The 26,096-nt window shown below is 35.8% G+C and overlaps 1 protein-coding gene across 3 annotated transcripts in view; it reads left to right on the forward strand.

The window, feature by feature from the left end:
- Positions 1-3,593: 3,593 nt before the first annotated feature.
- LOC127966054 (sorbin and SH3 domain-containing protein 2) overlaps positions 3,594-26,096 on the forward strand; it is a 43,158-nt gene continuing 20,655 nt past the window's right edge. For 2 of the 3 annotated variants that reach the window (XM_052566955.1, XM_052567013.1), the window contains exons 1-7: positions 3,616-4,047; positions 20,422-20,477; positions 22,052-22,147; positions 23,190-23,216; positions 23,525-23,649; positions 23,984-24,541; positions 25,478-25,861. In XM_052566955.1, the coding sequence (XP_052422915.1) occupies positions 20,468-20,477; positions 22,052-22,147; positions 23,190-23,216; positions 23,525-23,649; positions 23,984-24,541; positions 25,478-25,861 (1,200 nt within the window). In that variant the 5' untranslated portion in view covers positions 3,616-4,047; positions 20,422-20,467. Of the gene's footprint in view, positions 4,048-20,421; positions 20,478-22,051; positions 22,148-23,189; positions 23,217-23,524; positions 23,650-23,983; positions 24,542-25,477; positions 25,862-26,096 lie in introns of all 3 variants that reach the window. The other variant, XM_052566917.1, reaches the window with a different exon arrangement.

Consider the following 26,096-nt stretch of genomic DNA (forward strand, 5'->3'; position numbering starts at 1 on the left):
ATTTCTGCAATTCCATTGTCTACTGAAAACTGCTTGTGTGTAAAGTCTGAGATGGCTGCCATACATACAAAACTGAGAGCACATTCAGTAAAGATTTCTTCATCTCATGATGAAAGGTGAGCTGGAGTGCTCTTGAATCAATGAATTACTCTCAGAAAAATGACTTCATGCTGGAATGCTCCTGTCTAGAATGCTATGTGGCTAAAGCTAAGCAGACAGAGATAAAGTCCCACTATCAAGTGCAGGGAATGTAAAGTGAACAGTAGTGGGAGATAAGGGTGTTATTTTTTGCTGTGTATTTCATCACATATGCAGACACAACAAAGTGTGGCTGTGTGTGTATGTGTGAATAGAAGGCGCATGCAAGCCACGTTCCGTGGTATTTTTGGTAATCACATGTGAGATAATTAGAGGCTAGTGCAAGACGTCATGCTGTAAGTGGTTGGGTTGTGACATGTGCCATGTTTTGTGTGTATGTGTCTACTCATGCGTGTGTTTTCAGGGCGTATACTGAGCCACAATGTAAATAAGGTAAACTAGCTTGGTTTTAACCCAGCCACCAATAAATAGGCATACGTGTTACTTTAGATTCAGTTTAGCTTATTTAAATTTGTCATTAATCACATTAAATAAAAAAATGTATACTAGCTGAAAGGGTCACCGGCATGTTGTGTTGGAATCTAGTATGCTAGTGTCCCTCCCCAAAACTCTGAACTATAGCTTAACCAGCAAAACATGGTCATTTGGATGATTTTAAGTTACATTTCAAGTCTTGCTGGTAATCAACAGCTACTATAAACTAGCATTTACCAGCTAGAACTAGGAATTAAGCAGATGCTTTTATTCAAAGCAACTTTCAAATGATGGAAAACACAAGCAATGACAAGCAATTAATAAGCAGTCTTCTCACTGCGGTTTAATGGACTCTTGAAAACATCCCCTCAATGTCATGGTTAATTTTCAAGCTCAGATAACCAAGAGACATGTATAACTGCTAATACTAAACACATACACACAGCAGTCATATTCTATTGCGAAGGTCATCTGAGTGAAGAGATTATATTTGGACATCATTGATCTGCAGCGGTCTGAGGTGTTACTGATGTGGGGTATTTGAGACTGAGCCTCCACGCCAGCATAGCAGTACAGTGGGGCATTTGTGACAGAGCTGAAATATCACCGTAAATGCCCTCTCTTCTTATTCTCTGTATTGCATTTATGAAACTATTATTATAAGGAGGCAATGTTTTCATATTTAAAATATTTTAGAATACAGTTCTTGTAAAAATAGATAAGTTATGTGCTGTTTTCTGTAAAATGCATGGTAAAGATACTTTAAATAACATAAAAACCCTGACAAAGCTGTCCTACATCTGCTGTCTTTCTGAATCACACCAGACCATAGCTAAATGTCTTTTGTGGAAAAACATTTTAAAATTTTATGAGAGCGTGGCATCTCACCATAAAGCCCCTAGACTCACCATGTACCAGTGGCTGCCAAAACAGTGCAGTTGTAATTTAAATTATATTATATTATATTATATTATATTATATTATATTATATTATATTATATTATATTATATTATATTATATTATATTATATTATATTATATTCCCTAATTATGGCTGACTAAGAGGGAGACTGACAGCAACTTGTTATACATTAGTGTGAAGATCAGAGTGTGAACACTGTTTAGTGTTATGTGATAAATTTAGCACATGTAAAAACCAGAAAAATGTATTTCTTTGCATGGCAAATAGATAATGAGCAATCTTGCAAATAATGAGGAAAAAAGATAATGAGATGCATTATAATACTGGCTTTCAGACTCCTCTCTGTGGCTTTGACATTATAATTATACACTGGCAAAGATGAAACCATTCAGTTAGTTCTAAATCCTGTATACAGTATGTGATAAGATAAGCTATCAGAATACAAGTTAACAGCTGCTCTGAATGAATGAATGAATTCCTGATGCACAGGGGTTTTGAGGGTGAATATTTAGACGATTAGTGTTATAAATGAGTAAGTATTTGCTTTGTGAAGTTTGGTTTTGTCTGGTTTTGCATTTCTGAGGTCTGTCTGGATTGGTAGATGTGTATTTTTGAGGGATGTTGTAAGACTTGGTCTTTTAATATGTAGGTCAAATTGTAATGAAAACCACCATGCTGCCACTGAATAATATATTGTGTGTGTGTGTGTGTGTGTGTGTGTGTGTGTTTTTTTATTTAGTGTGTACACTATATGCACTGCAAAAGATATTTTGTTACATAACCTAAAAAAGAATGTGCTACACACATAGACCACTGAATTAACTGGGTTTGCTTTATGGTAACAATGGCACGATGTCACTTTTTATAGGGTGGGTGCACATCCAAATCATGCTGGTGATGTTTTTATTATTATTATTATTATTATTATTATTATTATTTATATTTCAACAAACTATGTCCAATTTATTAGACATATAAATCATAGGTATCATTGACATTGTTTTAAATTATAGTCCAAATGGTTTAGGCGCTCACAATACTATTTAAATATTTAGAAACATTAAATACATAAACTTGAAATTCTTCAGAACACACAGACCCCAAATCACAGTTTGACAAACTGGGACACATTTATAAAGTACGATAACTAAAATACAGCATTTGATTTTATATGTAATCAAATATAATGCATAATTATAATATTTGTATTAGTCTTACAAATTTAGATCCCATTCTTTTTTAGGCCAGAACTTCTGTTCTTTTTTCCCTTTAGTGTGTTTCTTTATAATAATAATAATAACAACAACAATTATTATTATTATTATTATTACAAACAAGATATCATTAGAATGCTTTTACATTACACATGGTCTTAACCATCTATAAACTATAGAGCTGGAAATAATATTTCTGTGATGGTCAAATAAAAAATGACAAATGCTATCCCAATTTACAAAATACATAGTCCCTTGTTTGCCAATACAATTTTCAAAGTTGCACCAAAGAGGAAGTAAATAATACTTTGAAAAATTATTTTAGTAAAATCTGATTAATGGCTATAAAAGGCTTTGATAGTGTTTCCCAGCACTGCAGGCTAACACGGTATGACATGTTGTCGGAAATTATGTCAGAACTAAAAAAGTCATTTTGTGCCATAGTTCGGAGTGAGTTGAATGCTGATGTTTAGTAATTGTTAAAATGTTTAGTAAGAATATACATTAGCTTAGCTGTCACTCTTTGTATGTATTCACCCTGTGGAATATGTTTCTTTAGATTTTTTTTTTAACTCCACATTCCCATAGAGGATTAGTAGACCTATACTGATGGCAAGTCAAACGTTAGCTGACTAGTTAGTTTAACATTCTGAGGTACTTTTTATATCAAACTTTGACATTTTCACATCAGTGTGCTCTTTTTGCAATTGAGTGGCGGAAGTGACCTCAGCATATCACATCCCAGTCCGCGCTCTCCTGAGCCCGCGTGCTGATTGAAGTGTTGTGGTTGCCATGACTACAGAGAATCTGTGAGGGACCAATGCGCGGCGCTGCTCTCCATCTCACAGACTCATAGGCTGTGCTACAAAATACTCCTCGTCCCTGAGCAACAAGCAACGACTGAATGATGTGTGGATAAATTCTCTATTAAGGACTAACCTCACGTGCTCATACGCGCAAGCGTCGCGTCGGTTTGAGTATGCACAACGAATGTGATCTTGCGTTCCTGTCTCCTCCTCCTTCTCCTGGAGCCGACACTGAGAGGCGTTTCGTCATGTGTAAAGAGACAGTTTTACTGCAATGCTATTTCAATAGCTCTCTAGCTCTGCACGAGAGCCATTGACCCAAGAGAAAGGGGTGGTGCCGCGCACTGGCATAGTCCATGCGCGTTCACGCATTTATCTGGAGTCAGCTCAGCAGACAAGAACCGAGCGGAGCAGGTGTGCGCTTTCAGTCTGTACTCAGAGCTCCCCTCTCTCTGTCTCTCTCTGACTCTGATGGACTTACATGCGGCTCGTTAACTGCAGTGGATGACTGGATGCGCGGTTATTGCTCAGGGTAAGAAACGCTTGTTTGATCAGCGAAAACGGCATGAGTTTCCGACTACAGAGGCAGATTTTAGAGACCAAGAAACATCATTACAAAATTTTGAAACAACTAGTGATTGTAAGAGATAATATTTTAGATACAGTTTTCAGAGGCACTGTGAATTCCAGATTAAAAACTCGGCTACCGATTTCAGAGGCAAAGGATTCCAGAGGCAGATTTCAAATGCATATATAAGTGATGGAAGACATATTTTAGATACATAATTAAGTGGCACATTACAGAACAGATTTCAAAACATTATAAAACACTAGAGATAGCATGGATCCTTTAACGGGTAAGATGCACTCTTTATGACCAAACTGATGACCTCAAAACATAATGTACAGCTATCGTATGTTGGAACACTTTCTCATCTAGTTATTTTTTATTCTCTACTGCTTCTCAGTTTGCTGAAGGTTACCTGGCGTTGGTTACTTACAGTTAAAGCAGCATTGCTGCACATTTGGATGTGCTGTGGGATTCCAGTTTCCTTTTAAGATGTTTTGCTCATTGATTCTGATGTGTTGCAATAGTTGACCCAACAAGTGTAGTCAGAAGTAATAGATAATTGTCAATTTGTCCTAATTCCGAAGTGTTTGGTGTTTGGATTGAGTTTGTGGAGAGTGAAACTGATTACCTGTAACTCTATAGCGTGACTTCCACAACAACAAAGAGCGCTTGTGTCCCAAAAACACAAGCCAAGATCCTTTGGCTTAATTGATTAACATAACAATTAAGAGGCTTGTCATTACCAGCTCATTAGTGAGGTCCAGCGGGCGGTGGAGGTTATGACCCATCTCTGTTCTTATCGCGGTTGACTGGAAAGTGTGTGCATGGCTTTGCATTTATTATCCGATGATTGTTTTATGTTGTTTCATAGACATTTTAGCACCATGACCAGAATTATCTCATTTAATCCTCATTTTAAGCAGTGCAAAGTCATTTTTTTTTGTTTTTAGTTTTAAAAACAAGTCTGTTTAGTTTGAAAATTATGTATATAGTACACACACACACACACACACACACACATATATATATATATATATATATATATATATTTATATGTTCTTATAATGTCTCAATAAATAATAATGTATTAACAACTATAAAAAACACTAATAACACATAATAATATATTTTTTCTAATATTTAATACTTAATATGAATAGTATGAATAATTAATATTATTGTATTATATGTATTTCTATATATATAATATATATGTCATTTTAAAGTGTCTTAAATTATGATTTATAAAGTTATAACTGTTACTATTAATAATAATAAAAAAATTATTCAAAATACAAATAATAATTAAATAAAAATCTGTAGTTATACTGCCCTTTTTTTAAATATAACGTAATATTGTAACAACATAATTTTATATAACAATTATAATAATAATAATTATGCATTTTTTGCTTATGTTTATTCTAAATATATACCTTTATAATTATCATTATTATTATTTTTTTATATATTTAATGTTATTGTACTATAATGAACTCACTGTAGTAGATGTAGTTTCCTGTTTAAGTGAGGATGTTCCTATAGTCAAATCTGATGAGCTGACTATGGCCTGGGGACAGGATGCTAATGTGTTAAAGCACAGCAGAGAGAATGAAGGTGCTTTAATCTCTTGTGAACAAGATCTGTCTGATATTGTGTGTATAGGATGATGTAGTGATGGTTAAGTGAGAGGCTAGAAGGATTTCTATCCCTTTCTCTCTATTTATCTGTGGATATCATTATTACACATTCATTGAAATACTGTTCTTGTGGGAGATTAACTAGCGGGGAAAGGGCATGCCAGGTAATGCAGTCACACCATTGACCTCACACTGAGAGATGTGAGTGTACAGCAATGATCAGTTGCATAATTATCAAATCAATCAAATAATTTAAAGGATTTCAATAGTTTAACCTGATTAACCTTCACATGATTGTGGTTCAGTTTGCTGCTAGTTACTATCTTTCGGATACAAAGCTTCAAATCACTGCATTATCCGAATTAAGGGAAAAAAAATTAAGGCAGACTTTATGGCTCAATATCAGAATTTATGAACTGAGTGTGTGCTGTCTAAACTGCCTGGAATCAGCGTGTGCCATAGGAAAATAATCTGAATTCGTTACATAAGGTAAGGACTTCTGAAGCTAGACAGACGCATGCATGTAATGTCATGGTGTCATAAAGGCAAGCATCCCTGTGAACCCATCGCTGAGTGTTTGTGTGATGAGATCTGCATGCCTGGTGCCGGTGTATATATATAATTTTTTTTGTCATTTTTTGTTTTTTGTTTTGTCATTTTCATTTTAGTTCAAACGTTTGTTGAGTTTTTTTTTTTCTCAGTTTTTTATTTATTACACACACACACACACACACACACACACACACACACACACACACACACACATATATAATTTTTTATTTAAGTTTTAGTTACTTCAATACATCAAGCTAAACTGCATGGACATGTTGCATTGGCAACTACCTGAAATAAAATAAGCTAAAGTTTTTAAAAGTTTTAAAGTTAAAGTTTGCTTTTTTTCAGAGAATACATGTTTATGGTTTTAATTTTAGTTAACTATAATAACCATGGTTATAAATGCATTTTACAGTATATGAATGAACCATATAGCTTTACACAGATTTTTACATAAAGTCTAAAAACATTCTCATCTAGCATATAACCATTTAAAATAAAAAATTATATAAAAGATTTATCTGATTTTAAACTAAAATATGCAAGTTTAAACTAAACATCAATAAACATGTCCTTATATTGTACATTGAATAAACTACAAGCATCACAACCTTAAATAGACAAATACGTTATATTACAGTAAGTGTCATTTTGCAGGCTCATTAATCATTTTGGGGCACTTTTTTATTTTTATTTTTTTGTACAGTCCATTTGCCCTCTCCATCAACTAGTGCTGCCATAGGGCAAATGACAATCCAGTAGCAGTGACTGCTGTATCAACCCACAGATATATGACTATACATGTGTTTACTCAACAGCAATGCATTTTACCACCTCTCACTTGCTGTGTCAACAATGTTTAGCTGGTATTTCCTGATAATGGATTGGGTGTTGAGATGGGTAACCGAAGGTAAATGTCTATCCATTCCCTCTACTGTGAGCTTGTTTAACTGTAGACATTTTGTAGCATATGACCATTTGTTTGAATTGTAGGGTTTGTAATACTTTAATCAGGAAATGGAAGATTAATGCATAGCACTGTGATGTGTATTCTGTGTCATAATATCATGTTCTCTGGTGAATTGATGATGTAAATGAAATAACATAAATCAGTGGAGTAGGATCAGCTTTCTTTTTACCCATACTTCGTTTTTGTTTTTTAAGTGTGATCTTTTCTCTAGAAAGAGCTCTCATTTGTATTGTTCCTGACTGCAGTTTTATCAGAAACATTTCCTCAGCATTACATCATTGTGCGTAGTATCACTTTGCAGCTTATTGTGACAGCACAGTCATCCCTGGCATGTGCAGGACCTGCGATTACGTCCTTTTTCATCAAGTGCTGACTGGCTAGCAGGTCGTTGTTCATCAGCAGACAGCACTTTGATGTGGTTATATATGTGTCTCTTAAATGCTAGATCAGTAAATAAGGGATGATAATTCATTTCTCAAACTGCCCTGTTGAACATTATGAGTCTCTCTTTGGGACCATCATTTAAATGTGAAGCAAAAAACACTTTAAGGTGCTTTATGGCTTGTTACATTTCCCTTAGGTCATTGAGCTGCTTGAGGTAGATGTGGAGAGGTTGGGTCACTGATTCAGACATGACAGGTGGAGCCATGCAGACCCCAGAAGGGAAATTTCTAGCCACTACGGAAGCATGTCTCACTCTCTCTCTCTTTTTCTCTCACCCCACCTGTCTTACTTTCCTGTCTTCCAGGAGTGGTGCTCTGCTCTGGACGGTAAGACTTTATGATAATAGCTTGAATACAGAAAAAAATAAAAATAATTAAAAAAGAGAAACAAAACAGCGCAAAAAGAACAGTGCTGTGCTGACATTTTCTTTGAGTGATGTTTGAAGAAGAGTAGAATTTATATGACATATAGGTCCAAATGCCATTGTCTTTTCATGTGTCTGTGTGCATCTCTATTAAAAACAGATAGAAAACAGGACATTTTTTGCACAATGAGCAGAGCGGCTGTGTACAGTGGTTTTTGGGTCTCGATCTACTTGGTATTATATATGAGTCAAGGAAAGAGATGTTTGCTGTTCCAAAACCAAGTAAAGCCCCTGTGGATTCAGAATAGTGGCACTTCCCACGCTTCAGATTGATTGTACCAAATGGTACACAGTTTAATTATGCTGCCTCTAAAGATACCTTGTTTTAGCCCAATTCTAAGGAAGATTCTAAGACAATCCTAGAATGCATTTCTGTAAGATGAAATGAGATGAGTATGAAGTGAGAGGAATACTGATAATAAAACTTTTTATGCAATACTGAGTAGTGTAAATGAAAACAGTTCAGAGTAATTACAAACTGGGCAATCAGTTGTTTCCCATTATTTAAGCTGTACAAAAACAATCTGTTAAACCACTCGATGATGTTAACTGGTTTATTATGTTATTTTAATTTATTTTCATAATCAAAAACACTCTGGTTTGTTGCTTAAATACTTGTACCATTTACACTCAGGATTGTTGTGAAGGGATGAGGCGAGGACTCAATATGCAGAAGTAATGGGCTTTTTATTAATAATAAAATAACAAAAACAACAAAAAAAACTACCCTGTAGGGGAAAACGAACTGGCAACTAGACTGGCAAAGCTTGGCAAGGGTGGGCAAGGCTTTGCAGTGAAGGACACAAGGTGTACTTAATTGTATAGCACTTTATAAAATACTGATTGTGTCAAAGCAGCTTTACAGTGTCAAACAGGAAAATGCAGTGTTAATAATGCAAGAAAAACCATGGTCTTGTGCCAGTGGTCATCAAGGTGACCAGGTCTTCACAGGGGAGCTGTCTCTGGGGCACATCTAGTTGGCTTGGTCTCCGCTAACATTAAGGGATGTAGAGGTCATTTTTAGGTGCTGTTCTGGTCTGTACAGACGGCAACGATCTGGCACAGGACTGCAAACACAAGGAGAATAAAATAGGGAGCAAACAAGGAGGGCAAAAAGGCAGAGCAGGTGGGGAAACTTAATCAGAGAACAAGAAAGGTGGGGTCAAGACAATAGACATGAGAGCACATGGCAAAATCGTAAACAACATAAACATCGTAAAATACGTACGAATTGTACACTCATAAGCCGCATGTTCACACAAAACATGACAAGCACGCAACCGAGGGAAACCCGAGCCGAACTGACTTATTCTTTTTAGAGCTGCTTTTTCTGACAAATTCGAAATTGTCTCATATTTGATGACATTTGCCTTTGATGTCGTGTTTGTCTTTGAAATAATCTGTATTGTATAAAGTGCTTCATAAATAAAGGTGACTTCACTGGGCTTATAATGGGTAATGAAGTGGAAGTCTCGCACCTAAAACATAAGGTGGCTCGCACCGTGTTCTTAGCTTAGCAAAATGTTTATTGAATTTTATTGTCAGTTATGTCGATTGTAAAGTATCGTAAAGTTGTCGCTTATGAGTTTTGATGTAGGATGCTGTTAGAAGGTAGATGCTTAGCTAGGCAGCGAGGAGCTCACTAGTTTTTGCCTACCTTGGATATTGAAAAACTCTAATTTTACTGAGTCATTGAAGAGCAGTACACTTTGTAATGGAAAATGTTCAGATGTGTGACTGGTGAGTAGTTCAGCTCAGTGCATATATCAGTCATATTGCTGCAGTGAGTCTCCAAGAGGACTGCAGCATTTCAGTCTGTGATACTGTACAGTATGTAAGATATGAACTGTTCATTCTTTCTTTCTTGCTTTCTTGCTTTTTTTCTTGCTTTCTCTTTTTAAATAGATGACAGAATAAAGCCAGTGTTTCTAGAACAGGACAACAAAAAGTCAGCCTGCAGTTTAGACCAGAGATGTCAGACGAAACCAAAGGACTTTCTGAATAAATCTTTTTAAAAAAATTTATGAATATAAACTGTCTAACTGGAACATCAGCTTGACTTTATCACCCCTAAAGTACATAGAAAGTAAGATCTATGATTGCATCACACACACACACGCACGCATACCTTCATTCAGCATCTAATACATCTCATTATCTCCCAGTAACAAATTAAATTCTCAAATGTTTTTAATGATTAATCTGAAAGGTACAGTAGCTTTGATCTAGCTTGTTATTTGACTTTCTGTGTATTTGTGTGTTAGAGATAAAGTAGATGGAAAGCGAGAGCAAGGGGATGTGTATAACGGCTCTTTGTGTGTATTTCCCCTCTCTTCCTCATTCCTGTGTTTGTGTGTGATTTGTTTAAGCTCACTAGCTCTCACCACAACAAAGGCATCAAAAGGAAACTGTGAGTTTGAGTTTCAGTGGTCTGGGAATACTTGAAGACCTGGCTACACAGGGCATGCATACACACACACACACACACACACACACACACACACACACACACACACACTTAGTGGCCTGAATGAGGACAAACAATTGAGTTCTATTGTTTTATATTTGGCCATTTATAAATACTGAAGACGAACAAAAATACTCATACACTAAGAGACAAACATTGTGTTTTTTTTACACACAGCAACAAAACATGAAGTACATTTTAATGCTGGCAATTGTTGAGCAATATTAAAACAGAAAACAATTATTTATAATAATATTTCACCAGTTTATTATTATTATTTATTTATACATTCATTTATTATGACAAATAAATACAGCCTTGTTGAGCATAAGTGACTTTCAGAAACATTAAAAAATCTTACCGACCCGACTAATTATGTATAATCACATGAACCAAAAGTATGCCATTCAAACACTTGTAAAAGTGTATTTTTGTAGATGACTGGGCATGCTTTTCAGGAAGGATAGCAGAGCAGGTCTTTATTTTTAGACTCATCGTATCAGTGGAATTTGCACTGGAGTGGATGGGTGACGTTATTCACAGACTGAAGTATGATGGATGGATTGCAGGTGATTCTGTTCAGGCCCTTTCCCTGTGACTGAGGTTAAGTGTGTGATGTGGTCCGTGCCATGCCATCCAATGACTTTCTCATCTGAAGTATAATGCACTCAATTTTGAGCCTTTAAAAGTCATATTATAATGAACTCCTTAACGAACAAAGGAAATATAATAAATAACAAAGAAATAATCATATATATCAATGTGTGTGCATTTTAGCATATTTAAGACATTGATTGCATGTCTTAAAATGATTGAGTTTTATCAACAATGCACACATTTGCTGCACGAGTCTGTGTAGTGTTCTGTTTATGTCTGCTGGTAAATCAGTGTGTGAAAAAAGAGACATTGTTCATGTTCCTTTAATGAACCAAACTCTTATTGTCTGTAAGGATCACACAAACCACAGTAATTAGTCCAATTAGCACTGAGGCATAATAAAGCTTAGGCTGCAGTGTATGTGTGTGAGGAACTGCTCTTCGCTGCCCTGAAGGAACTCGTTCATCTTACATAATACTCCATGTCACAGGCTCTCACAGAATTTTTCATTTCTCTGTCCTTGCGATTTCTTTTGTTTAATCGCCCTTCTGTCTCTTTCCCTGTTTTCATCCTCTTCATATTCTTATTATTCTTTACCACAACCACATAATACAAATGAGCAAATTTTTCATTTCACCATATTCGATTTTTCACACCTCAAGGCTATTACTTATTTATTTGTCTCCTATTTCTCTGGATGACATGCTTATGTTGTGCCCAAGCACCCTAATTTCCCTTTTCTTCAAATCATTACTTTTTTTCCCTGGGCATGAATATGTTGTGGGCTCTGTGAGGGGTAACAGGTTATCATGAGGAATATGTCATCATCAGGTGTTCTGTAGAGATGCTGCTGTACATAATCAAATCATCCAACAACATTACAGTGGCTTCAAAAGTCTTGCTCTTTAATTCAGTGGCTTCAAACATCCAAGAAGTAAATCTCATATATGTATGTATATGAGTTTGTTTCTTTAGCAGAACAGATTTGGGGAAATTTTGTATCACATCACTTGCTCACCGATGGATGTTCTGTAGTGAATGGGTGCCGTCAGAATATCCAAACAGCTTATATAAACATCACAATAATCCACAAGTAATCCACACCACTCCATTCAATCGATTAATACAAACCAGATTCCAAAAAAGATGGGACACTGTACAAATTGTGGGTAAAATAGGAATGGAATAATTTACAAATCTCATAAAGTGTTTGAAGTTATCATCATCTACAGTGCATAATATCGTCCAAAGATTCAGAGAATCTGGAACAATCTCTGTGTGTAAGGGTCGAGCCCAGAAAACCATACTGGATGCCTGTGATCTTTGGGCCCTTAGACGGCACTGCATCACATAGATTAATGCTACTGTAATGGAAATCACAACATGGGCTCAGCAATACTTCCAGAAAACATTGTCGGTGAACACAATCCACTGTGCTATTCGCTGTTGCCGAATAAAACTCTATAGGTCAAAAAAGAAGCCATATCTAAACATGATCCAGAAGCACAGGTGTTTTCTCTGGGTCAAGGCTCATTTAAAATGGACTGTGGCAAAGTGGAAAACTGTTCTGTGGTCAGACGAATCAAAATTTGAAGTTCTTTTTGGAAAACTGGGACACCATGTCATCCGGACTAAAGAGGACAAGAACATCCCAAGTTGTTATCAGCGCTCAGTTCAGAAGCCTGCATCTCTGATGGTATGGGGTTGCATGAGTGCGTGTGGCTTGGGCAGCTTACACTTCTGGAAATGCACCATCAATGCTGAAAGGTATATCCAAGTTCTAGAACAACATATGCTCCCATCCAGATGTCGTCTCTTTCAGGGAAGACCTTGCATTTTCCAACATGACAATGCCAGACCACATATTGCATCAATTACAACATCATGGCTGCGTAGAAGAAGGATCCGGGTACTGAAATGGCCAGCCTGCAGTCCAGATCTTTCACCCACAATCAATTTATTTTTCCCTTAAAATGATACATTTTCTCAGTTTACACATTTGATATGTCATCTATGTTGTATTCTGAATAAAATATTGAAATTTGAAACTGTTTTTATTCACAATTTTTACAGTGTGCTAACTTTTTTTAGAATCGGGTTTGTATCTTGTGAATTGAATATTGGTGGATTTGTTGTGAGACGACAACAGGAGATGGACATTTTCACTGGAAAAAAAAAAAAATATTAGTAATTATAGACTCGTATTTTGGCCAGAAGCAATGGTTTTAAATGAAAAAGCTTTGATGGATTTATTTCTTAACAAACATGCAGCTTTTCACAAGATGTTAAAAGATGGACTGGAGTGGAGTGGATAATTGTGATGATTTTACCAGCTTTTTGGACTCTATGACGGCACCCATTTACTGCAGAAGAGCAAAAAATTTGGTTTACATTGACTTTTAGAGATTCAGATTTGCGTTTTGTCTAATAGTAACTTCTTTACAGTCATAGGGAAAAGGATTTACATCACAACTTTGTGTGGTTATTCTATTCCTGTTGGGTTTAGTAAAGCAACAGGAATAAATCATTATTTTGGGTTTAATTTATATGAAAACTCTCTTTTGGACCAGCACTGTTTCATTAGCCTTTATGGCCTTGTTTTGTTTTGGAGATCATAAGGGTAAAGCTCCAGGGAAACAGAAGTGCCTGGTTGTAGTTAACTAGAATATCTGTGGTCAGTATAGGGAAACCAAGAGAGCAATCTGAACCTAGCAACAGCAGCTGGTATTTCACCAGCCAAAGTCTCTCAAACTCCTTTTTGCAACTCCTGACACAACGTTTTAAAGTATGAGGCTTTGACAAATACCCCACAAAATTGTACCAAGCAAATATCTTGGCACTGTTTCAGAAGCTTGTTCCCAAGAAAAAAACGAAACGAATTCTTCCTTATTTGGTTGGGTCTTGTGTTCGGAAGGGACTCAAGAGACTTGCTGTGTCTGCGTTCAGATTTATGTTGGACATCTGGCTTGAAATTCTGAAGGAAGGATACAGTTGCTGCCCTCAGAATTGAACTCAATTTTTATTGAAGTAGAATGTGTTTGGCTGCTCAACGCCAAAACTGATGTGAAAATAAATGTAACTCACATCCAGGAATAGCTGTGTGTTCCTAACTTATCAAAGAGTGAAAACTTTAGAGATAGGTGAGTATGGTAGTTAAAACAGTTTATCTACTGCTCTTTTCTTGTACAGCTTTAAATAGGAGCATACACACTCACTCACATACACTACACACTGTGTATGTGATATATATATATGTAGATGCACACATAATCTGAAGTGGTGACAGTCTGTAAGTGATGACATGTTGTGACCTTTACTCTTTAAAAAAAAGTCACCTTTTCTCAGTCTCTGTCACATATATTTTTAAAGGTCTTCTCTTTACATGTACTTCACTGCAAAAGGTAATTTACTTCAGCATTATTATTGTCTCGTTTTCCAGTAATATATAAATAAATTCCTGAAACAAGATGCACAAACTTGAGAAGCAAATCTGTGTGAAATAATATGTATATTACTGAACATACTGAATTTAGTTATTTTTAATAAGTTTTAAGTTTTTTTCCTTGTTTTAAACCTAAACCTCATTAATTTTACTACATGTATACTTTTAAAAACATTAAAATAGTATAAGAAAAATCAAGTCAGAGAGACTGAAAAAAGTATATATATAGTATACAGTATACTGCATATACATACAATGCATACATGTGTCTTTCTATGTTAAGCTATTTATTGGATTTATTTATTTTGTCTGTGTGTATGTGTGGTTTCCCATGATTCTTTGAGAATACGAGTAAAACACATGGGCTGACTGTCATATGTTTTATGATGGTTTATTTCTGCATGCAAAATCTCTTTGTGGTTGTGGCTTTCACCAGTGTAGGTTTTTCTATCTCTGTCACAGTAGCAGAAATCTGGATCATGTTCCAATCATATATGTTCAAATAATATGAGGCAGGCAGCACCGAACTGAATTAAGCTTGACTGATGGAGCTCTGCTTTATTTCACAGCGTTATTGCTTTCTTCATGTAACCATACTGCCCTGTGTCACACAGTTAACCACATAATCTACTGCATTCTACCGTAAACCACATTGTCCTTTAAAAAAGGAAATAAATAATAAATCACTCTGCAGTACTGGAGCACCGCCAGCAAGACTACTTTCCAGAATCATTTTGTCAATTTGCTCTAACATTAATGTTTGATGATGGCTCAATTTCAGTCACAATGAAATAACTCTGGTGAAGTCAAAAGTAAGTCAGTATTCTATGTACAAGACAATATTATGAGCACATTGTTCATATCCTGCCTCTAAACCTTTTTTAAACAATAAACATTGTCAATGGCATTCACTGTTTGATCACCTGTAGCTTAAGGATAAATTAATATTTCTATGGATTTCAAGACTATTTGATGAATAGAAAGTTCAAAACAACAGCATTTATTTGAATATGCTATGTAACATTATAAATGTCTTTACTCTCACTTTTGATCTATTTAGTTCACCCATGCTAAATAAAAGTTTTAATTTCTTTAAAAAAAATAAATAATAATAATTAACTATCTTACTGACCTCAAACACATTGCACTCCTGCTTCCTTTAGCATTTAGCATTGGGTTCATAAAAAAATAAAATAAAAAAAAACCTTCCTGCTTTTACTGCTTTTGAGTAAACTCAGTTAAAAGAACTTGATTCAAAACATTAGCCAAGTTTACTTTCTGTGTACTGTGCCAGATGCTTCACTGCACTAATAGGAAGTGGAATGTGGTTTGTGGCGTAACGAATGAAGCACTAATGAATCAGTGTCTTTGACAGAGGGAGGCAGAGAGTCTGTGGTTTGGGCAAGGACAGAGTAAGCAGGAGTGTAATGGATTTACACAAAACTTTTAGATGCACACACATTCATTTGGGCATCCAATAGAACACTAATGACAACTTTTGTATAACTTTAGAAACCCACACGGCCTCCACATCTCTCTAATGACACAAACACACTTATAGCTTCCTCTCACTCCCACCAGCTTTAGACAGAATAGCTAATCAGGCTGAACATCAACATTCATTTTGTTGTTCCAGCTCAAGCTGGAAGCTGTTGTCCTCCCGTTTTGTAGATTATATCATCAAGTTATGCAGCGTTGATTTATTTAGCTGACTTGGATTCTCTGGCTTCTTTGAATCTGTCATGGTGGTTTAAAATATTCCAAATCAAATTCTTTGGCAGATGATGGTGGCCTATTCAGAGTTATTTTACTTACAAGACAAAAACACATTCACTCATACACACAGCATATTTGTGATATATCACCATTCTACATTTAACTCAGCAGCTGTTAAAATGACCTTATTACACAGACATGTTCTCTGCCACCATATAATGATTAAGTGTCACTGCTTATTAATAAGAGCCATTTTTTACTGTAGCCTACCTCCCAACAAAATATAATCAATAGAGACCATGTTTGCTTAAGTACATAACAGTCCTGAAGTTGTTTCTATTAAGGATAACAAGGTTTAATAGGTGCTTAGAAATACTTAGACATACTAGTATTTAACAGATACAGGCTTAATGGAACAATACACTTAAAATAATTGTGAAATAAAATTGAATTATTTCAGCTGTTTTGGTCCATATGCAAGGATACAATACAATAATTTGGATTCCATTGACTTAAATTCAAATTCAGTCTCTTTAATGTAGAGTTTGATGGGTGTGTGTAGATGTATATATAACAAATAAATCTGAAGTGCTGTCAGATGTGAAATATGTTCTGGCATGTGGTGCATATTGATGTTCTCATGGTTGTCGGAACCCCTCTGAATCAGCTGTCAGATCAGTTTCCCACAGACACACATTATTCATGAGCACAGATTGTTTTTGAGAACTATGTAAGAACTTTATGATGGATTTCACGATGTGAGATTATGTATCCTTCCTCATTTAATATAGCTTTAGTACTGCTTCCTATACTTTACTCCTTCACAAAATGTGAAGAGAGTGTCTCTACTTTTAGTTAGCATTAATTTGATTAAAACTGACAGTAAAGATATGTTACAAAAGATTTATATTTTAAATAAATGCTGTTCTTTTGAACTTTATATTCATCAAAGTATAAAAGAGAAGAAAAAAAAAACGTTTCACAGTTTCCACATGAATATTAGGCAGCACAACAGTTTTCAACATTGATAATAATAAGAAATGTTTCTTAAGCAGTAAATCGGCATATTAGAATGATTTCTGAAGGATCGTAATGATGCTGAAATTTGAGCTTTGCATCTTACATTTTAAAATATATTAAAATAGAAAACAGATGTTGTTATAATGTGTTTTCGTTCATATAAATGCAGCCATGGTGAGCATGACAGACTCTCAAAACACTGAAAAATCTTACAGATCCCAAACTGTTGAACAATAGTGTGTGTTTCTCATACACTGTACGGCTGATGCCTCTGTCTGCCCATTGAAACTCTATCCATGTACTGTCCTGTCAGTGTATGCTGATATATAGTGCCGACATTCCACAGGCAGTGTGAGTGTGTGTGGAAGACTCCTTTTAAGAGACCACAAATGACTGTGTGTTACCACTGCCCCATGGTTAAAAGATGTCTTAATTAACAATTTGAAGTGTGAAAGCCCATATATGTGCAAGGAAATGGCTAAGAACAACTTTATTAGTCATGTCATGAAAACTGCAAGCTAGCACTCAGAACTACTAACTAAAAATCGGTACTGAGCGGACTCTGGCTATTTATGACACAAATCTGTCTGTTCCAGCTGAGCCCTGTCAAACAATGGAGAATTACAGTATTAATGGGGAAGTGTATAGCCTAGGCAGCTAGTCCATTACATAATGGAAATGCCAGCTTAATTGCCTGTTAACACAAGCTTCAGATGGCATTGAATGTTTGTCACACTCAAGTGCACCCAGAGGGCTTTGCACTAATATTGCCAGTAACTAATCAGGCGCTTGAAGGATACTGTAAAACATTTTAAGGTTGGATGGACAGGACTTGATTTTATCCAGGAATTGGATTGCAAAAAGGTTGGAATTACATACACCATAATGAAGTCAAATGGATGAGTTGAAAAATAAGGAAAATTAAGGAAAGGAAAAGGGTAAGGAAAGTTATTTGTTAGAGGGTCATGAAAAAACAATCTTGTTTTGATTTGAATCAAGATTATGTTTCTTACCGCATTGGCAAAAACTAGTACATTTTTTTTTTTTTTAGAAAATGACTTCTTTAAATTAGAAAATCTTTATATTGCTTCTCAAGTAAATTCATCTTGATTCAAGAATGTTTAGATATTTAACAAGACAAAAATATCTAAGTAAGAAAATCTTTTTTTTCACGGTGTCGATTAATGAGTCCATTTCAGTTCATTCTCTAAGGTTTAATCTAGAGCAGTGGTTTTCAACCTGTCGGCGATGGTATTGCAGTTGGGCCGCCAATTACTATTAAAATAAATAATAATATTGTTCATATGTGTAAAACATGTCTTTCATAACATAATAACATCATTTCATATATGGAATTAAATAAGAAAAAAATAATATTAAACTGTAACTATGCTTCCACTATTCGAGCTCGCTGATTGGTTTAAGATTGGTTTAAGAATAAACCATCAGTTTATCTTAGATACAGAACAACAGCAGTTGTGCCAAGCGGTGCCAACCCGAGTTATTTTCTGTTCATTGCCAGTTCATTCAATAAAGACAGTTAACAATCTAGCTTCTGAGTACTAAGTTACTAACCCAACAATAGTGGGGTCAGTTCATTTGTTTGCAGTGGGCCGCAGAAACATGTGTGTTTGGTTGTGTGGGCCACAAGTTGAAAAAGTTTGGGAACCAGTGATCTAGAATATGAGTTTTCTGACATATGCAACACAGTCTCAAAAGACATTGTATCTGTTTTACATGTACAAATAAGGTAGTACAAATTATTAAGAATTCTGCACCAATTCACCAAAATGTAAAATAGTGTATTAAAAATAAGATAGTTTGGTAATAAATTACTAAACTGGTTCTGGATAGCGCAGATGATCCTTAAATAGTCTGTGTTTTGTTTCCCTTTCTTTTATTCCCAGAGACTCATTCTTTTTAAAGATGCTACAGACTATTATAAGTGCTTTTAGTGTCTTTATTTAGGGTTCAACAACTTGGGGAGGAACCTTCATGGCATTTGCTGGATCACGCAGAAAGTTATGAAAATCCTTCTAGAGTGTTCTTCGTCTTCCTGCATTGGTTCAAGATAGGAGACAATTGAAAAATACATAGCCACTTAGTGACTGTATTAAGAAGTGCTGTAGGCAATCTATAACCTGACGACTTGTCAGCTACATCTAACCAATATCATAATAGTTTTATTTATTATGATGAGTTTAAAACTTGATTTTACTGTGGAATCCTGGGTCACATTAGGACCACAATGGTGCCATTGCTCAAGTTACTAAGACTCAAATAGTGTTGACAGCCTTTTCACTCCCTGAGTGTAACTCGTTTCTCTTGGCAAGTTATAAATCTGTCAGTGGCAGTGGGATATCGGACAACTGCATCTTATTTTTATGTCTAAATGCTCTCTCTCATGTTCTCTCTGTCTGTCTTTAATCCATTATGTCTGCTCCCTGTTATCCTCAGTGAACACGGTTGCTATTTTGAAGTGGAGCAACATTATCATAACATTATCTTGACATAATTTAAAATCTGTTATCTTGTTAAAATTTTTTATTGGGTAACATTATTTAGTATTTATATGAGGCAGATACAAATGCTATGATTAGATTCCACTACACGCATTCCACACCTTGTGCTTCATGTTTGGAAATACTGTTAGTGACTAGAGAGAGAAAATGTGTATAATGCAAAGTAAAATTAACACATAGCATGGACATCAAGTGTATTCCTGGAGTCCAGACTCTCTGGTGTCAGTCAGTCAGAGTATTCCTACAAGCATACACACATTTGATACACAATAAACGTGTTTAAAACAGAATATCCTTTATATCTGTCACTCTGAATAAGTATAACCTGTTCTATTCATAACGGTCGAAATACTAGATCAAAATATGCGGTTGCTAAACAGTTTAGGCACTTTAGCAGGCAGTTTTAGGCATTAATCAACATAGACAGCTCATGCTAATAAATCAGTTTTCTAATACATACTTTTAGCATCTATTTACGTATGTAGGTGTAGATGAATCCATTTTGAGATTATTAAGAATAGTATGATGTATTTTACAGGTGAAAGTGTCCTTCTTCAGAACACAGTTCAGTGAAGATCTTCATCATGAACACAGGTAAGTCTGTTATTAAAATACCTGTGTAAGTTTTTAGCCACCTATGCAACAAAACAGTTACTGTGCATTTTTAAGAAGCTCTTGTGTAAAAATGTTTACAATGAAACATTTTGTGTCAAGGAAGAGGAGCAGTAAGTGGTCCCACAATAAAAGGTCAAACCAAATGCATTGCATTGTGGGATATATTCCACACAGTAAGCTTTATTCAGCTCATTGCTACTGATCATTTGGGAAAATAAAGTAATATTATTGGTCCGAAATCTGGCATATTTGATATAAAATTTGTTCACATCATGCCTGGTTTGGAAACATTAGGTGTTTCTCAATGTCAAGGAAGGATCCTCGGAAGCCAGGAAGCCATCCGTTCGAAGGACTGTTCCAATGTTGAGGATCCTTGGAATTTCAACCAAGGACTGAGTCCTTCGTTCAAAGAATATCCCATACACAGGAAAAGATGCATATGTGTATCCTTCGCGCTCTCAAATCACCCACAATCCTATGGGCGCAGCTGTGCTATCTAACGTTAGTTCAAAAATTCAAAAATGTCGAACGTTAACGTAGTCGGATCGTTAACGGTTTTTATTTACGTTACCAAACATTTGTTATAACTGTAGTAAATATAAGTAAAGTTTGACGTTTAAATGCCAGTACAAATTAATACCATATTGATATTGTAAATTATACAAATGGTTAACTGAACTGGACCTGTCATTTAACAATTGGTTGCGTCAACGGCATTTCTTTTATAAATAACTAGTTAAGTTGCCTAATGTAATTTAATGATACCATTCACAGCGTTATTCAAACGTACCTTTTCACTAACGTAATGACACAATTACGTGCATTTGCTAGCCTGTTCCATTTACGTGTTCTCCATATGCTTAAGAGGAGTCTCACCTAGCCTCTGAAGGAAGTGACTTGGAAGGATCAGTCCTACCAAGGAAGTATCCTTGACATTGAGAAATGCCTATTGTCTTTATAAGTCATCTTTCCCAGAATGCTTTGCAAATAATTTCCTACACAAGTTGTACGCTGATCTATAAAGGAAGACTAACTTTTAATTTTCTATAACACAATATCATTCAAAAGTTTAGGGTGGGTAAGTTTTTTTATGTTTTTTTTTTCTTATGTTCTCCAATTACATTTATTAGATCAAAAATACAGTGAAAACCATAATAGCATTTAATACAATTATAATTAACTGATCTTTTTTACATATTTCAATTTCATATTTTTCTAAAATGTAATTTATTCTTATAATTGCAAAGTTGAATTATTATTATTATTATTGTCTTTAGTGTTGCATGACCCTTCAGAATTTTCTCTCATATACCGGTTTGGTGCTCAAGTAACATATTTTTTAATTATTATAAAAATACAAATCTAAAAAAAAATAATAATAATCTAACTCATCCCAAACTGTAATGTTCATCATTCAATTTTATTTATTTATTGCATCTTTTTTGCATAATCTTTTGGTGCAATAATGTTGCATTGACAATGCATGTGCTTTGCTTTCTGTTTGTTTTGCATGTGGGCTTCTGTGTGTGCGTGTGCAAACAAACATACTCCAGATAGCGGAGGACGTGCTCATAAAAGAGCATCCCTGTCGCTCACTCTCTGGCCTGTGAAGAGGGTCCAGAGCTCACCCAGCCTGTACACAGCTGCAGGTATCAGTGATGGAGCAGGGCTGTCTAATAGACACAGAGTTTCTAGAACGTCTTATCTCCGTTTGCTTACTGTTGTTTCATCTGCCTTCATTATGTAAATTGGTTTTCTCCCCCGTGATCTTTTTATATGTGCTTGTTTTACGTTTTTATGTTCACAACATCTGTTTTGTTTCATGTCTTACTGCATTTGTCTACATTATCCTTTTTGTCTCTCCATAGCTTTTAGAGGAACAGAACATTACTATTTTCTGTGTTGTCAGTGTTACAGTTTTAAAGGAATAATTCGGGCAAAAATTTAAATTCTCAGTGTTGTTCTGTGTGATTGAATGATTACTTTGAGGTTCTATGTTGCCTCTATAACATGTTTCACTTTATAGTACACATGCAGATGACGGCCATTACAGTGCTGAAACCTCTGTCATCTTGACAGCATGTGTTCATGTATAGTTTGCAAAAGACAGGAGCAGAATTAATTGTAAAATACATTTATTTATGATTTTGTTCAAGATTTAAGTTTTCGTTCTTCCAGTCTTCATGTTGAATTATGTTGTACAGTAGTTTTAATCATCATTATGAGTGAGAGGAGTAAGTGTTTCACACTGTGGGTCATCTTACTAGCTGTCTCTCTCTCTCTCTCTCTCTCTCTCTCTCTCTCAGTTGTGTTCAACCAAAGCTTCTGCTCTTTAATCATCGGTTCTCTGTAATTCTGCATCTCTCTTTTCAGTCCCATATTGTGGCCATCATGCACATCATTTTGGAGGGGGCACCAATAACAGGACTGGCTCAGAGGGAAAACTATTTTTATAGCAAAAAGTCCAAATATAGAAGTAACATAGGAGCATTAAAAACTAAGCCATGTTCTCCCTTAATTTCAATGGGTATGACCCTTCTGCATGTTTTGTGTCATATTTGTCTTGGTTTTCTGTGGTCATTAGTGTTATGATATTTACAGCATTTTTGCAGCTCCTCTTCCGAATTGTTAGCTCACTTATGTTATTTTACAGTATTGTGTTTATATTAATAGAGCTTTATTTTTCCACAGGTAGTGATTCCCAGTCTTCAGATTCAGGCAAGTGTTTGTTGGATGTCCATGTGACTCTGTTTTCATCGGTGTGTTTATATAAATATTCATGTGTACTGTTCAGTGAATACATGAAGTATGGACACTCAAGACAGTATTTACTGCATGTATAAGTGTTTAAGTATTATGTTGTCATTTATGTTGTTTTAAGGTTACATTTTTTTAAACGAATAATTTGATTTGATTTGATTTTATATGAGCTTTTTTCACTTAGATTTAGTTTTAGTTAACAATAACTATAATAATGTGTGTGTGTGTGTGTGTGTGTTTGTATTTATTTATTTATTTGTGTGTAGATGCCTGGCGTTCACGTAGTGTGTCTGAAGGGTTAAGGAATGGAGATGCCAGTAGCTCGTCTTTGACTGCTAAAGGCTTCCGCAGCGTTAGACCGAACCTACAAGATAAGAAATCTCCCACGACGGTACATATTTATTCATTATACAATTAAAATTAATTAATTCAAAAATGTTTTTACTAAGTCTTACTACTGTTACATTTTGTACACTCTTCTTTTTTTTTCCCACAACAAACGATCCTCTTCTTTCATGCTATGCGTTGCTTCAAAATTATATTGCTTCAAAATTATTTGGGATTAATATTCGTCATGTTCTTTTTCCAATATGATAACTTCTTTCTAGAGGGTTCATATCAAGTGTGATTTTCTTGACCCCTAAAGTAGCAAAATTGAAATTTCTCTGAGAAGATGTACTTTATTTGAACTGACTATATATTTTAATTGACCTTTTCTCTGACAGGTCCCTATGCCTCCCCCTCGGAGAGAGAGCTATCACATGACCCCTAACCCCCCAACATACAGTTCCCTTGCAATGCTGTCAGACGCCTCCCTCTCTCCCCCACAGAGTCATGATATCATTCCTACAGGTTCCTACACCTCCTCATACTCATACTCTAAGACCACCCGAACCTCCACTACCCCCTCACTGGAGGATCCCTCCTTGTCCCAACAAGCTCATGCTAACAGTTTTATCACTCAGGTTCTGGGAAACAAATGGTCATCTTCGAAATTAACCACTGACCAACTAAATACAGCACCTAACAAGACAAACGTGATAAAAATTGACCCTAAGTCTAAAACTAAGCCAAAAAATACTACTGCTCCCCCAGCTCAAGACCCCACTGCAACTTCTGAAACACACTTAGCTTCTCTCTCCATCCAGTTAGATCCTCGCAGTCCAAAACCCCAAGCAGAGACCCAGTCAGGGCCTAAATCTCAATCCAAGAAAAACTCTGTGGACCTCGCTGACCCTACCCGAGCCCCTGTCGTACCACCAAGACCAGCGAGCAGTTTGGTGGTATTACTGTCATTTATTTACAGTGATAATGTACACTCATACTACTGGTCAAAGGTTTGGAATAATTATGATGTTTTAATATTTTTGAAAGAAGTATGCTCACCAAGGATGCATGGATTTAAATGAAAAATACAGTAGAAACAGTAATATTGTGAAATATTATTACAATTTAAAAGAGCTGATTTCAGCAAAATTATTCCAACGATATCGTTTCTCTTTGTCTTTATCGCTATAGTTGTGGTGTGGACTCTGCTATTCTTTAATATTGAGAACGATTTGTAAAACTATATCTTTATCGTTATCTTTATAGTTATCGTCCTTGGTGTGAACAGGCCCTTACTGTCACTTTTGATCAATTTAATGGATTCTTTCCAAATAGAAGTATTTATTTATTTATTTTTTTAACTTTTATTACTTACCCCAAACTATGGAATAAAATAGATAATGGTTTCCACAAAAAATATTAAGCAGCACACTGTTTTCAGCAATGATAATAATAATAAGAAATGTTTCTTGAGCACCAAATAAGGATATTTTATTATGTTAATGGCTTCTGAAAATAGAAAGTATATTAAAAAATAAAAGTTATTTTAAATGTAATTATATTTCATAGTTTTACTGTTTTTACTGTTTTCTCATCCAATAATTGCAGCCTTGGTGAAATCTTATTTATTCCAGACTTTTAGAAATTTTCGTATCTCTTTCTTAAACTAACTGAGTGTAACCCATTTAGCACTCATTCACACTCATCTGATGGAAAAGAGTGAACGTACACAGACATGTTTCCAGCCAAGTACCTTTATTCCTTCCCACACAGTCACCTGTTCTTCTTCGCTCAACATGGTTCAATCTGCCTGTGCTCACCAGCTTTGCTTTGTGTTCACTTTATTATCTTGTCTTCCTTCCCTTTTATTCCCTCCCACCCGCCTCCATCAGCGTGAGTTTTCTCCTGTAAGAGGGAGCATCGGCCCGCTCTCTTCTGGACCACCTTCCCCAGACCCAGCTCGCCAGTCACCGTATAGCCGGGCCAGTCAGGATTCCCCTGACTTCCTTTCAGGGCTATTGCCCAAAGCCCTCTCACCGACACCTTTCGGCCCTCTGGAACGTTCCGGGCTAATGTCAGCCTCCCCTGCCCCATCACCAGTAACTGTGTCAGCACTGAGTTATTATTCATCATCCACGGTTGGGCTGGAAGAGCTGCGGATCTGCGGCATGGACTCCTCCCCTGCGGCCACGCCCACCCCATCCCCCACACTCAGCCACGCCTCCAATACCACTGACGAGCTTCCTGCCGCCCTGTCAGCTGCCACGGGCACTAACGTAACTATCACGCTCGACTGGCGCACCTCACCTCAGTCTGGTGTCATGTTTGTTTGTATGTCCTCACTAGTTTTTCAGTGCTGTTGAATGTCTAACTTTGAGTCACATCCTATAATGCATCAGCTTACAGCAGGTGGCTGCATTGTCTTTTGTGTTTTTATGTTTGATTTTCTCTCGAGGTATGCAGCTTTTCATTTTGTGCTATGTATGCTGTTTCCCATTTAAAGTCAACATA

This window comes from Carassius gibelio, chromosome A1 (genome assembly GCF_023724105.1).
Source record: "Carassius gibelio isolate Cgi1373 ecotype wild population from Czech Republic chromosome A1, carGib1.2-hapl.c, whole genome shotgun sequence".
Taxonomy (NCBI): Eukaryota; Metazoa; Chordata; class Actinopteri; order Cypriniformes; family Cyprinidae; genus Carassius; species Carassius gibelio.